This window comes from Pteropus medius, unplaced genomic scaffold, assembly GCF_902729225.1.
Source record: "Pteropus medius unplaced genomic scaffold, Ma_sr-lr_union100, whole genome shotgun sequence".
Lineage (NCBI taxonomy): Eukaryota > Metazoa > Chordata > Mammalia > Chiroptera > Pteropodidae > Pteropus > Pteropus medius.
Window position 1 is genome coordinate 12653791 of NW_024349799.1, and position 14409 is coordinate 12668199.

The following is a 14409-nucleotide window of genomic DNA, read 5'->3' on the forward strand; positions in this document are numbered from 1 at the left end:
TGTTTTCCAAATTTTATATTCAATATTCGTTCATTTATTTTACTAACAGGGGCCTGAAAAGTTCATGTCTTCACATCATCATATATATGGCAAAAAGACCAGTAGAAAGACAAAAACATTAATATATTCTTTCATCTATTGAAAATCAGGTTAAGCTGAGTTTTTTACCCATAACATTGAAACTTCTCAGCAGGAACAATTGAAACTAAAAGAATGAGAGGAAATAACTTAATCTAGAATTATAAACTATCATTTAGTGCAAAAACACAAGATATTTTCAGAAAACAAATTTAGTTCACGATCAACAGATCTTCACTAAAGGCAATTCTAAAGGATGTACTTCAAGAAGAATAAAAAGGATAACTAAAAGGTCTCCAGTGCAAGAATGTTGAACAAAGGAATTGATAAATGTGGAGAAAACTAAGCAAACACAGACTGCATAGAGCAATAATAATGTCTAATTGGGAGGGGAACAAAATAAATTAAACAGGCATTCTTTAACCTGGGATACACAGACCCCTGGGGACAAGGGAAGACTCTCCAGGAGGTTCATAGGCACATGTTTTTAAGACAGTCAACTTCAATATGTTTTCTGCCATCCCCATTCTCCAGGGTGTCCTTTCCACCACCTCCTTCATAATCATCATTCTCTCACTTTACAAAAGGCATATTTCTTACACATCTTAATGCAGTCTCCCTGTGTGTAAAAACTTCTTGAGTTGCCAAGTGAAGGAAAAATTTGAAACAGCTTTTGTTCATGAAGACCTCACCTATTTCATCTCAATACTCTGAATACATCAATCCTGACAGAGAAACCCTTGAAGGTAAAAGCAAAGATAGCATTAGGAAGAAATATTGAGATTGGCAGTATTTTATTTCACTTGAGTAACAAATTCATGGCACAGCTCTGACTTAAAATTCAGAAGTGAGATTTTTTTTTTTTTAATGCAAACAAAATGAAGGCAGACTTTTTTCCTTTTGGAAATTAGTTTTGACTGCTTGGTTTGCCAATGATAACTTTCCAATTAGTTTGTTTATATGGTAGTCAGTTATCCATAATAAGAATTTGTTGGGATCGGTAGCTATAAAGTTATAACTAAAATACATTTGAAGCAAAAGATTTAAAAATTCCCAAAAAGTACAAGTGTTGGAGAGAATGTGAGAAATTGAAACCTTTGTGCATTGGTAATAGAAATGTAAAATGGCACAGCTGCTATGAAAAAGTGTGGCAGTTCCTCCAAAAAAAAAATTTGAATTACTCTTTGATCTAGCAATTTCATTTCTGGGTGTATACACAAAAGAAAGCAGAGACTCAAATATATTTGTGCACCAGTGTTCATAGCAGCATTATTCACAATAGCCAAAAAGTGGAAACAACTCAAATGTCCATTGATAGATGAATGGATAAACAAAATGTGGTTTATCCATACAAAGAATTATTGTTCAGGTTTTAAAAGGAAGGAAATGATGATACATAATACATGAATGTACCTTGAAAACATTATGCTAAGAGAAATAAGGCAGATATAAAAGGACAAATACCATATGATTCTATTTATATGACATGCCTAGAATAGTCAAATTCATAGAGATAGAAAGTAGAATAGTGGTTACCAGGGGCTGGGGGCCAAGGGAATGAGAGGGAATGGGGAGTTTTTTAATGGGCATAGAATTTCAGTCTGAGATGATGAAAAAGTGCTGGAGATGGATGGTTGTGATAGTTGCACAACAATGTGAATGTACTTAATGCCCCTGAACTGTACACTTAAAATGTTTAAAATGGTAAATTTTATGTTGTGTATATTTTATCACAATTAAATATATACATATAAATGTAAGGGTTTATTTCTGGATTCTCAATTCTCTTCCATTGAAATATGTCTGTTACTACACTGTATTAATTACTGTAGCTTTGCAGTAAGTTTTGAAATAAGAGGTGTGAGTCCTCCAACTTTTGTTCTTTTTCAAGATTATTTTGGCTTTTCTGAGTCCCTTGGCATTTCCATATGGATTTTAGAATCAACATGTTCATTTCTGCAAAAAGGCCAGCTGAGATTTTGATAGGGATTGCATTGAATGTAAATGAATTTAGGGAACAATGCCATTTTGACAATATTAAATCTTTTGATCCGTGAACATGGGAATTCTCTCCATTTATTTAGGTCTTTCATTTCTTTCAATGTTTTGTAGTTTTCAGTATACAAGTCTTACATTCCTTTCTTAAATTTATTCTCGAGTAATTATTTTTGATGAGTTGTTTTAATTTCATTTTCAGATTGTTTATTGCTAATATATAAAAATACAATTGATTTTGTATATTGGTATTTATCCCACAACCTGGCTGAACTTGTTGATTAGTTCTAATAGTTTTTTAATATATTACCCTCAGAATTTTATGATAAAGTTTAGCATCCTCTGGAAAACACTGCACTAAAAAATTTATATAAAGCTTTTCTATTTTTTCCTGAGGGTAAAAGGGATAATGAAAAGTTTCCAGTTCTGTTAAAATAAACATCAATGATAGCATTTAATAAGAAAACCTTTTTGTGTTTTTGTATTTCGAGAGCAGTTAGGCTTGTCCAAAAACTATTTTGAAAGATGTTAAACCTGTCGGAAAGTAGAAAGAAATAGTATAATGAAAATCCATATACCCTTCACATAGATTCACCAGTTTTAAACATTTATCACATTAGCTTTATTAGTCTATGTAACAAATATGTGTGTATGTGTATATATATATACATAATGTATGTATATGTATACAAATACATGTGCTTTATTTTTGCTAAAACATTATGAAACTTCACCCCTAATGTTTCTCCTAAAAACAAGGACATTTTCCTACATAACTACAATTCCATTATGATACTTAAGAAATTTAACATGGGTATATTACCTAATACACAGGACATGTTCAAATATCTCCAGTTGTCCCCCAAAATTTATTTATAGCTATTTTTTAAAATTCAAGATCTAGCTAAGGATCATGTCTTGCATTTGATTATATCTTGTTAGCACCTTTTAATATAGGAGAATCTCTCTGCCTTTTCTTTCATGGCATTTGGCATTTATGAAAGCACATGGCCAATTGTCATGTAGAATGCCCTACAAAGATTTAGATTTTTCTGATTGTTTCCTCGTGATTAGATTCAAGTTGGAAAGACTGTTATACAGGTGATGTGGTATCCATCAGATCAGGAGGCATATAATGTTTGACCTAATTTTGGTGATACTAAGTTTGGTCTTTTGCTTAAGGTTGTGTTTGCCAGATCTCTCCATTGTAAAGGTGCCTTTTCCCTTTGTAATTAATAAGTAATCTATGGAGAGATATTTGGAGGCCACATTGTATTCCTCAACAAACTCACCTAGTGCCATCTATTAACGATCTTTGCCCCAATTATTTATTACGTTAGTGACTAGAAAATACTGATTTCCTAATTCTATCATTCCTTCTACACTTGGCATTTTCTTTTCACCCTAAACAGGTTCAGCCATATAGTGAAGGATTCATCAAAATTTCTCTGAGTATGCGAACATACCTTTCATGAAGGTTCTGAAACTGCCCCTAAAGGAAGCTGTGGCAAAGACTCTCATGGACCATGGCAACCTCTCCTTCCCTGGCACTAGGCTAGACTACATGCTCAGACCCCCTGGTAGTAAGATGCTCTCCAATGGAATGTGATTGGAAGGGATGTGTGTCACTCCCAGGCCTAGGCCTTAGGATGGTGGATGCACTCCTTCCATGCTTTTTTTCCACTTACTAATTAGAACCCACGGTCACGTGGCCTTGACCTTGAAGGTGACAATGCCTTAGAGGAGAGGATCAGAAAACTATAACCACCACAGGTCAAATCAGACCCAATGCCTGTTTTTGTAAATAAACTTTATTGGAACATGGCCATGTTCACTCATGTACATGTTGTCTATAGCTGCTTTCACACAATAAACGGTAGCGTTGAGTAGTTTGGACAGAGATCGGCCCACAAAGCCTAAAATATTTATTGTCTGGCCATTTATAGTAAAGTTTGCCAACCCCTGCTCTACTATATAGTAGTATATAGTAGTCACTCCTTAAGTGAGAACTGTTAACTCTTCCATTAATAGACCCCTTTACTTCCATCACTAAATATATTTAGATACATTTATCTTTTTAAAAACACTGACCCTAATACCTCCAGTTCTTTCCTTTTTTAGCTGCAAAACTTCTGAAAACACGTGATCTAGTATACAAATTCCAATATCTTGTTTCCAGCCTTCCCCAACCAGTCCTATTTGCACATGAATGAATCTTTCTGAAACACTATTGTAATTCCAAACTGCCTTGCTCAAGATCTCCCACTGTCTCCCTACTGCCTGATATCAAATCTATTGGCTCTTAACTTTCCAGACCCAATAGCAGACCTCTCCTCCCCAAATCAAACTTAGCTCCACCCCTACCTGACAACCAGAGCTGGGACTAGGGTGAGATAAGTAAGATACTTCAAGCACAAAACTTAGGTGGGCATCAAAAAACTCAGTAATCGAGATAATATTTTAATGCAATATTTTTTAAAGTCAAAATTAACGCAAAAAGACCTATGAACAACAAAATATCCAAATTGTAAAGTCTTTCAGAATTAACTTCCACCTGTTCTGTCCCTCCACCCAAGTTCACAGGTTCTTTGACATGAAAAGATGGTAATCACTCAAGACAGCTGACCAGTTGTCCTCTGTCTGCCTCAGTGAAACCCACAGATCTCAAGACCATTCTGAATCTCCAGCACATAGCCTCCAGCAGTGATGGAATCTTAGCTTTAGTTAATGAATATATGTTTTGGCTTTAAGGTATGTGGCTGATTCTGGAGCCACAGCAACTTTCCAGGTCTTATCATTTTCCATTAGCAGCAGAATCTCTTGAAATTTAATATATCTCCATGTTGCCATTGGTTGGCTGTTCTTACACCCAGGGTTCCCTTTACCATTTCACTGCATAGCAAGAGGTCTCCGTGTGACAAAGGAGTCTCATATTTAGTTAACAACTTTGTGTTAGTCAAATAAAGATGCCAAAGACACAGTCTTCACTGTCAAGGAATCTACCTACAGTCTAGCGGGAAAGGTACTCAGATCAGTGTTGCTCATAAAGGAATAAACATGTCAGAGAAGAGGTTCAGAGATGGCAGCAATGCCACCAAATCAGGCCAATCAGAGGAGGTGGCCTTCAGCTGAGCCTTAAAGTATTTTAAGGAATGGGGGAAGTGAGCAGGAGTCGGGGAAGAAGGGTGGGTGTATTTAAGGAGAGAGAAAAGTGAAACAAAAGACAAGAGGAGAAGAAAAAGCTTTTTGTATAGTTGCTGCCAAAGAGAAAAGCTGAGGGTCTAGCACGGGCCTTCTCTGAGCATTTTGTATTTGGGCTTACAATGTTAGAGTTCCATTTCCACCACCATAGGGCCCATTATTTGGCTAATGGTATTTGTCTCATCACAATACAAATAATTTTCAAAAGGTGCTAAGTGTTGCCTCTCCTCCCTCATTCTTTCACTCAACCAGGTTGGGCAGGAACCTGCTAATTAGCCATGTCTTCCACAGCAAGTGGTAGAGGGCCATTTGCCTTCTATCACTTACCTGACCTCGTGAAGTTAAGAGCTGCTGTTTCTCCGTTTCTCCAGTAAAGAAATTTCAAACTAAGACAGCAGCTGGACAGATTTTTTTTTTTTTTTTTTGGATAGACTTCCAGTGAAAGTATTTGGCCTTGAAAATCTTTATCTACAAATAATGAACTTGGCTGGGTAGAATTTTTTTTGAGGAACAGTCACATTAACAGCTGTACACTTACCACGTTCTCAAATTCCAGCTTAGAGACCCCACACTCCCTCCCAGCAGCAAGCAGTTATAGTCACGGGGTACAGCTTAAAAGATGCTGTTGTGTCCTGAAAGCCATCCTTGGGGACGGAGGCGCATGCTGTTGCCAGAACCCTCCTGAGTATACCTGTGTACAGAATGCTCCAGCCTGCTCCCAGAAGGCCCTGGGGATGACAGAACTTTGTGTTCTGACAGTGTTCAGCCACCCATGATGTTGTTCTCCCTAGTAAACACCCCTCTTCCCCAGAGCCTAAATCCTTCTAATGCGGAGCTAACGAAGCTCTCCACACCCTCAGCCTTCACCTCCTGCAGTAGTTGACACCTAGCTCCACCTGTCCCTCAAGGTCTTGGCTTCTCCACAGCTCTCTCCAGTGCAAGGTGTTCATTTTCTCACACTTCATGAGCTCAGGGTCAGGAAGTAGAGTCACCAGCCTCCCTGCTCGCTAAGGCCACATTCACCCATTTCTCCTCTACTCTCTGAGGTCTGAGCCATACCAAAGCCCATGCCCACTTTCATCCTGGTTACGCCCCTTACACACTAAAGACTTTGGCTATTGGCTCACAGTCTTCTCTCCACTTGACTGCCATCACCATCCTGGGTGGCCTTTGCAGTCAATCTGTCGCACACCCTGAGCCCTCTGTCCCTTGACTTCATCTCCAAAGACCTTCCTCTCCACTCCAATTTAGCCACACCTTCAATGGACAGAACCTCTTCCTGACTCCAGGAACTCAGACATCATACTCCCTTATCATAATTTCCCATCCTTCTGGCCCATTCATCCAGTTATTGGCAAGGCTTCCTCAGCCTCAAATCCATTCACTCTTCCACTTTTCTCTACCAGCCCTTTTGGCCTCATGTCTTTCACTACCTATCCAGCTTGACCTGCTTGTTCCATCTCTTCACTCATTCAACTCTTCGAAATCACCATTGTTTTTCTGAACCCCAAACTGGATGAGTCCAACAGCCATTTATTTTCTGAACATACCCCAAGGTGGAGTAAAGCACACAGCTTAGGCGATTGGGGCCTCCAGATCAATGGTAACCCACCTTAGCTGGGCCCTCTATACTGCCAACAAATTCTCTGTCTTCGTCCCATGGGGCCCATGTTGGGGAGCACAGAGCTCCTCTGGCCTAACCCCAATCCTTCCATTCTTTCCAGCTCTTTGGGGTCCTGGGGTCCTGGAGCCCCATTTCTTTCTCTCTTCCTCCTGTATGGGCAACCTCTCCCCATCCCAGAAACTTCCAACAGCATCTAAACAGATGAAAGTACTCTAGTCTCTCTAACCTGAAAAATAAATTAGCCCTCTCTTGAACGCATTTCCCTCCAGCTGCTGCCCCATGTCTCCCCCACCCCGCCCCGGGTTCACAAACAGATATCTACACTTCCTGCCTCCATCTCCCTACTTCCTTACACCTGATGGTGCTGTCATCTGGCTCTCACAGGGCCACCAGTGGGTACTATTCAGTGTTGCTCTGACACAGCTGACCCTCTCTCTGTCCCTGCATTTCTGTGACATCGCACTCCTATTGTCCACCTGCATCTCATTTCCCTCCTCCCAAGAACCCTGAGGTCGAAGCTCCTCAAATCTTTTACAGGGCCTCCGCTCTCAGAACTTCAACTCCCATCAAACATTAATGCCTCACAAATCTACATCTCCAGACAGGTTCATCCAAATGCCTCCAAGAATTCACTCAAATGCTGCAAAGACTACTTAATGTCAACATGGTCTGAGCCAAGTTACCTTCTCTTCAACTCACTTCTTTTTGTCCCTCTTCTCCGCGAATGGCAGCCCCATCCGGAGCAGACCTGGTCCAGCATATAAAAATCAATATTTGTTGAATGAATAAATGAATCCTTGTTCCTCCCTCATTCTTCACAGCCAGTCACAAAAACCTGTCAATTTTATCTCTGCTTTTTTTTTTTTAATTGAGGCTGGCTGCCTCCTACTCACCTTTGGAAAGGCTTCCAAGACCCCTTAGCTCTGGCGGGACAGGGATCTTGCCCGGTGTTCCCACAGCCCATGACTGCAGTGCCACAGCCCAGATCACAATGCACTGTCCAGTCGGCCCTGGTCTGTGACATCCGCACGGCACTGGGAGCTCCATCTCCAGAAGCGCCCACCGCCAAGCACACAGGAGGCGCTCGAAGGGAGTGAATGAAAGGAGCACTGAGTGAAAGGGCCACAGGGGGGAGCCCGCGGCTGGGCCTAGAGCCCACAGGCCGACGCCCACCTCCCCATAACACGCGATGCTCCTGGCGGCCAATGGAAACAAAGCGCCCTGCAGAGAGTCCCGCCTCTCCTCTGCGAACCAATTGTAGCGGCCTCCGCCCGCCGCCCAAGGTCCGGATGCACAACGCGAGCTCCTCTTCCCACGTCGGCTGTCCAGGCGAGCGCAACCTCGGCTCCTGTCGCGCCCAACGAAAGGATGTTGGGGACTCGGGGCGTCCGGCGCGGCCTGGAGTGGCTACTGGGGCTCTTCTTCCTCTTCCACATCCCCATCACCCTGCTCTTGGACATGCAGGTGATGCTGCCGCACGAACTCTACCCCTTGGAGGTGAGGGCGCCCGTCGGCCCTGGCCGCCAGTGGCAAAGTTTGAGGCCCCTCCGCGCGCTGCGATTGTGCCTTGGTGTCTCAATGGCTTTTCTTTCTCTCCCGCCTTCCTTAGGTCCTGCTGGTGATCCAGCTCCTCCTTACCCTTCAACTCGAGGGTTTTGTCTATCCCAGACCCTTCCCCCAAGCTGCTGGGGACAAAACACTGTCCATTGTAAAAACACTTCTTCCCTGGGTGTGTTTAAGGCTCTTACACCCCACCTCTGGTCAGTTGTCAGTATTTGAGGGAAGTGTCCTAGATGAACCAGTGTCTAAATCCCGTTGAATGTTTTATGATTGTGTTTCTTGGAAGAACTTTAAAATACCATCTAATCCCGAAAAAATAATTCAAGTAGAATTAGACCTGTCCTAGGGGCATTCGCAGATGGTCATTACTTCAAGATCAGGATCCACCAACTTCAAAAGCTCAGAAGTAAATTAACAGCTTTTCAGATCATCCCTTTTCATTGGGTTCTAGTAAGAATGATCACCTGAGTAGAAATAGAGGTGAAAAGCCTTATTTTCTTGGTGGTTGGAAAGCATTCTTTACCTCAAACTTTCCTTTAATGCTTTATATTTTAGAATATCATTTCCTGAGTCTTTTCATGTATGGACCCTGTGTAACTTCCATGGAATTCATGTCCTCAGTTCTGTTTCTCCATTCTGTCTGTACCTGCCAACAGTACCACAGACTGACTTTGTCAACCTATAGATTGGATTTTGCCTGTTTCTTTTCAAGTGCTTTTTATTTTTTTATTTGTTTTTTACATTTTATTATTTTATTTTTCCCCTCCCCTCTCCCCTCTGGTAACCGCTAGTCCATTGTCCATGCCCATGAGTCTCTGTCCTGTTTCAAATGCTTTTTCTTAACCTGAGGTCCATGAACCCTTGATGGTGTATGCAAAATTGTGTATGCCTAGTGTTTTCTGAAAGGAGAGTCTATAGCTTCCATCAGTTTTTCCAGGAGTCTGACCCTACCAGAAAGGTAAAGAGCCATTACTCTACAATGTAACCCCACTCCACAGCCTTTTTTTGTTTGCTTCTAAATTGAAGCATAGCTGGGAAGACCTCTGACCTAACTTTTCTTGGGAAGAGCATAGGTAGTGTGTGACTAGAGCACTGGACTGCAGACTTGGATTGGGTTATTCCCAGATTTGCATGAGTGTCATGGGCAAGTCAGGACTTTGTAGTCTCAGTTGTCAAGACAGAGTTGGATTGAATTGTAAACTCAAGCAAATACAGGGTGTATTTGAGTTGGGTTGAATTATAAGCTAAAGCATATACAGTTGCTGCTGTAACAAATTACCAAAAACATAGTGGTTTAAAACAACATAAATTTATTCCTTACAGTTCTGGAATTCAGAAGTTCAGAATGAATCTTGCTAGGGCTGATCCCTTCTGAAAGTCTTAGGAGAGAATCTGTTCCTTGCCTCTTCAGTTTCTGGTAGCTGCCAGTGTTCCTTGGCTTGTGGTTACGTCACTTTAATCTCCACTTCTGGCATCACTTTGCTGCCTTTTCTTCTATAGTCTAATCTCCTTCTGCTCTACTTTTATAAGGACACTTGTGATTACATTTAGGGCTCACCAAATAACCCAGGATAATCTCCCCATCTCAGGATCCTTAATCGCATCTGCAAAGTCTCTTTTGCCAAGTAAGGTTACACATTCCAGGATCTGGGGATTACGATGTGGACATCTTTGGGGGGCATTATTCAGCCTACCACACAGGCCCAGGTAGTACATACTTTTTCTAAACAGGTTGTCAAAGCTCTGCATTAGCCATTAGTTGCCTTGAAGAAAAGAGAGCCATGTCTGTGGTTTTCAAAGTCCGTGTGGCCAGCAAAACTCAGGCAGGCTGCCTGTTTATAATCTGTAAGGTTATGAATTCCTTTAATACTGGGCAGATATGTTACTCCAGGTTATTCCAGACTTAACAGCTGTTATTTTATCCTTTCTGAATGTGCCATTCCCACAAATCCTTGCTTACCACTCACAAAATACAATTAAAATATGTCCAGCATCATAAAGTTCCTGTTTAAAATTATGTATTTGATTTGGTAAAGCTTTCTCAGCTTTACTTAATGTCAGCTTGTTCTAAGAAGTCAAGGGCCAATGCAAGCAGGATCTGATGGGGGTGGGGGAGAGAGAGAGAGAGAGAGGGGTGTGTGTGTGTGTGTGTGTGTGTGTGTGTGTGTGTCTGGGTCTGGGTCTGTGTCTGTCTGTCTGTCTGTCTGATTTGAAGGCATTAGGAACATGGGCATCCTGGCTTGGAAGGCCTGTGTCTCTAGTCACTCTTGTTGCCCTAGAGTGATGACTGATGGTTTTCTTGCTTCTCTTTGGGGAAAATAATAATTTTAAAAGCCTTGAGTTAGTCTCAGATTCTCTTTGAAAACATGCCTTAGAATTCCATGTGCAGGCCAGGCGAATGTTTTTAATTGATAACAATGGTAAGTTGAGTCAAATGTGACTCAGGTATAAATGGAAACTGTTTTGTTACCCTTAGTTGGTCTTATTACCCTAATAAGAATAATTCTTATTAATGACCAGTTGCATGTGAAATTTTAATAGAATTAAACTTCTCCAAATACGTATTAATTACATTCAACTAAGTAATCTTTAGGTGTTAACCATTGTTTTGAAGATTGTATGTATTAATTCATTTTATCTTACCAACAGTGAAGTACTATGATTGGGAAACAAGCTCAGTGAGATTAAGTGCTTTTGTCCAGAGCCAGCACTCAGAGCCAGCCACTCTTGCCCCCAGGTCCCACGCCTTTTACTCTGCTGGGGACCTGTGCTTTGCGTTCTACTAGCCCTCTTCTGGCACCAGGTGGCGATTGTGTGACTGTGGGCAAGTGGTTCGGTTCTAATTGATTACTACAAGAGCTGGATGATTATTTCAAATTTTGCTACTTTCATCCTGCAACCCTTAGAAATTACAGTGCTGTACAGATCTACCTGGATTTATGAAATAGGTGGATCTGAGAGATTGTATACAAATCGAATAGAAAATGAAATTCAAATGAACCAGCATGCCTTTTAAATCCTGCAGTAATCTTTTAAAGCAGGTTGTTCTCTCCAGTATATTTTAAGTAAATCTAGAAAGCAAAAAAGAATCTTAAAAAACATTTAGTCCAGTATTTGTTTTACAGATGAGGAAACAAGAGCTCAGGAGAGGTGCCATGGCCTAACCTTTATGAATATTTTCTACCACGTTACCATCCTGAAAAGTGCTTACTTAGCAGGAAGCTAAGGGTATTGCCATGAATTTAAATTTCAAGTTAAGTACAAACTAGAGATCACTTGGTCAATAAATTGGTTATCTAGCCACAGCCTTTCTGAAATTACTGTGCTAACAGCTTGTTTCCGGATATTTGCTTAAAGCTCACTTGCACCACTGAGGCCTCTATTTAACAATAGTGAGCCTTTATCTTGTGATTAAAAATTAACAGGGAAAAAGAACATTAACAGGAAAAATATCTTTGGATTTTCCATTGTAAGCTAAATTTTACCTTGAAAGTTGCCTTTATTTATCATAATAGAAAGACATATTTGGCTTTGAAGGCAGGAGTGTCAAGACAATGCCATCTCCAGGAGGTTAGATGCAATAGACCTTCGGTAGTCCACAGAGCGTGCAGAGCCCTAGACCTTGGGCTCTTAAAAAAGCACAAAATGGGCAGCCTCAAACCCTCCTTCCTTCCTCTGCCTGTCAGCATGGATCTGTATCTTTTGACATGAGGACGGGGCCTAACCTCAAGTTCTGACATAGCCTAGAAACTATATAGTTTGTGGTTTGAGGCAGTTTGTTCTACAGATATCCTACTGGTCTCCTAAAAGAAAAGACTTGAGAACTAGGGGGATTAAGAATGATGAAGAGCTTGAGATTTGGTGATTAAATTGTATAAAATTGCATCTTCGCAGAGGTTCAATTTATCTCCCTTCCACCCCCACCCGCACCCCTCAAAAAGGCAAACTCAATTCATTTCTGTTATTTGAGAAAACGTGGCCCTCAGAGCTTGGTGTGCAGTTACTATTGAAAGGACAGATGTCAGGATGGTTTTCACATGTCATTTCTTTATAAAGAACGATATTGTTGACAGATATGTCATATTTGTGTGTTCATTCTGCAAGCTAAGAGCCTACTAAGTGCCAGATGTTGCTTTTGACAATGGGCAACACATGTATGCGTTATCGTGGAATCACAAACACATGCTGGGTGGCACAAAGGGGCCGAAAGAGCTGAGGAGAGCTTCTCAGAGAAGGTAACATTTGAGTTAGAGCTAGTGAGTTTTTATTAAATAATCATCTAGCCTGCATCACAAACGCCAGCTTGTGATGGGTGTGCCATCTGCTGCCAAGCGGGGACTGGGGAATGACTCTTCCAATGGGTTGGAGCTGCTGAGCCTATCCTGCCAGGTGGCTATATTCATTGTGATCTTTCTTTTTCCAGTTGAGAAACGTGCTAAAGTGGTATGCTAAGGAGTTCAAAGACCCTCTGCTACAGGACCCCCCAACATGGTTTAAGTCTTTCCTGTATTGCGAGCTTGTGTTTCAGCTGCCCTTCTTTCCTGTTGCAACATACGCCTTTTTCAAAGGTTGGTAAATGGTGGGGAAATCCCATTTTTGCTCTGAAATCAGGTCCCAGAAATCTTTTGGGAAAGTATCCCCAAGGGAGAGGGTAGTAGTTCCTGTAGTTTGTGTGAGGGTGATCTGGTGGGAATGGCCAGGGTAGCTCCTGTAAACCGACACTAACGTGGCTGACTTAAGTATATGGTGGGCTGGGCTGCATGATGGCCTTAGCCAACTGGAAATCTCTCATATACATGAAACCTGAGACTACTTAAAGATTGAACTTGTTGCTTTTTATTGGTTTTTTTTTTTTTACTCTCCTCACAGAATTTCTTTTATCATTGGCTTTTATTTTTCTGCTTTAGGTAGTATCATACTGCCTTATATGCAGTGGCATCCCTCAGGCTAATTCCTAAAGGGCTTCTTATTTAAAAACGATTCTTACGATGTCTCTATATGATTAATGCTTTTATAAGAAGGTAGACGTACCAACGTATGTGGCAACTAAGCTTATGCAACCTGTTTCCCACTGGAGCCCTCAAATCCATCTCTTAGCAGAATCTGTTGATCTTAACAGATGCACTTACTTAACAGATGCTACTGGCAGTCCCCTGCCTTTGAATTTAGACCTAACAGGTTCAACTGGTAATGGCCGTTTTACTGCCCTAGTTTTTCTAAATTCCAACCCCCACCCTTGCTTTTTCAGCTATCATTGTGCTAGGGCCCCAGCTGTCACCTTAGTTTGTTCAGTTAGGAAGTACTATAACATATCTGATTTTCCATTTATTTCCACTTGGAAAAGGAGGTAGAATGATTCAGCCGAAGGAAACAGGCAGAGACAGCATGGAGAATGTCATGGGCATCCCTGGAGTCATGAACAGAACTAATGTTTATCTCTCTCTTCCCAACAACTTCAGGAGGCTGCAAGTGGATCCGCACCCCTGCAATCATCTACTCAGTTCACGTCATGTCACTTCTAATTCCAATTCTCTCCACATTTCTATTTGAGGATTTCTCCGAAGCCAATGGTTTCAAAGGACAAGGACCTAAGACTTTCCACGAACGGCTAACCCTCGTATCTATCTATGCCCCCTACTTTCTCATCCCTCTTATGCTTTTCTTTTTCATGTTGCGGAGCCCGTATTACAAGTATGAGGAGAAAAGAAAGAAAAAATGAGGGAAATAACAATTGGCCTAAGGAGAGATGCCCAGAGGGCAGTTTCCTGTTGGACCCAATACAAAGAAAATTGCTCAGAACCCTTCACATCTTCAGTAGCATTTGAAACACCAGCAGCAACACACAAGAGCAAGGCACTGGCAGAAGCCACATCAAATCATCACCTTCCAAGGGTACTGGCACAAACAGACCGATCACCTGAGGATGGGCAGAGGGGTACGGCCTGGTTATA

The 14409-nt window shown here is 41.3% G+C and overlaps 1 protein-coding gene across 1 annotated transcript; it reads left to right on the top strand.

Moving 5' to 3' along the window:
* Positions 1-8175: 8175 nt before the first annotated feature.
* LOC120620954 (sigma intracellular receptor 2-like) lies at positions 8176-14409 on the top strand. The gene is made up of 3 exons (XM_039886082.1): positions 8176-8395; positions 12882-13026; positions 13918-14409. Exons 1-3 carry the CDS (start codon positions 8267-8269, stop codon positions 14175-14177), a joined length of 534 nt encoding a protein of 177 aa, XP_039742016.1. The 5' UTR covers positions 8176-8266; the 3' UTR covers positions 14178-14409.

Coding starts and splice junctions, on each gene's coding strand:
- LOC120620954 (XM_039886082.1), top strand. CDS start 8,267: ATGTTGGGGACTCGGGGCGTCCGGCGCGGCCTGGAGTGGCTACTGGGG. Junction 8,396..12,881: donor ACGAACTCTACCCCTTGGAG/GTGAGGGCGCCC, acceptor TTCTTTTTCCAG/TTGAGAAACGTGCTAAAGTG. Junction 13,027..13,917: donor AACATACGCCTTTTTCAAAG/GTTGGTAAATGG, acceptor CAACAACTTCAG/GAGGCTGCAAGTGGATCCGC.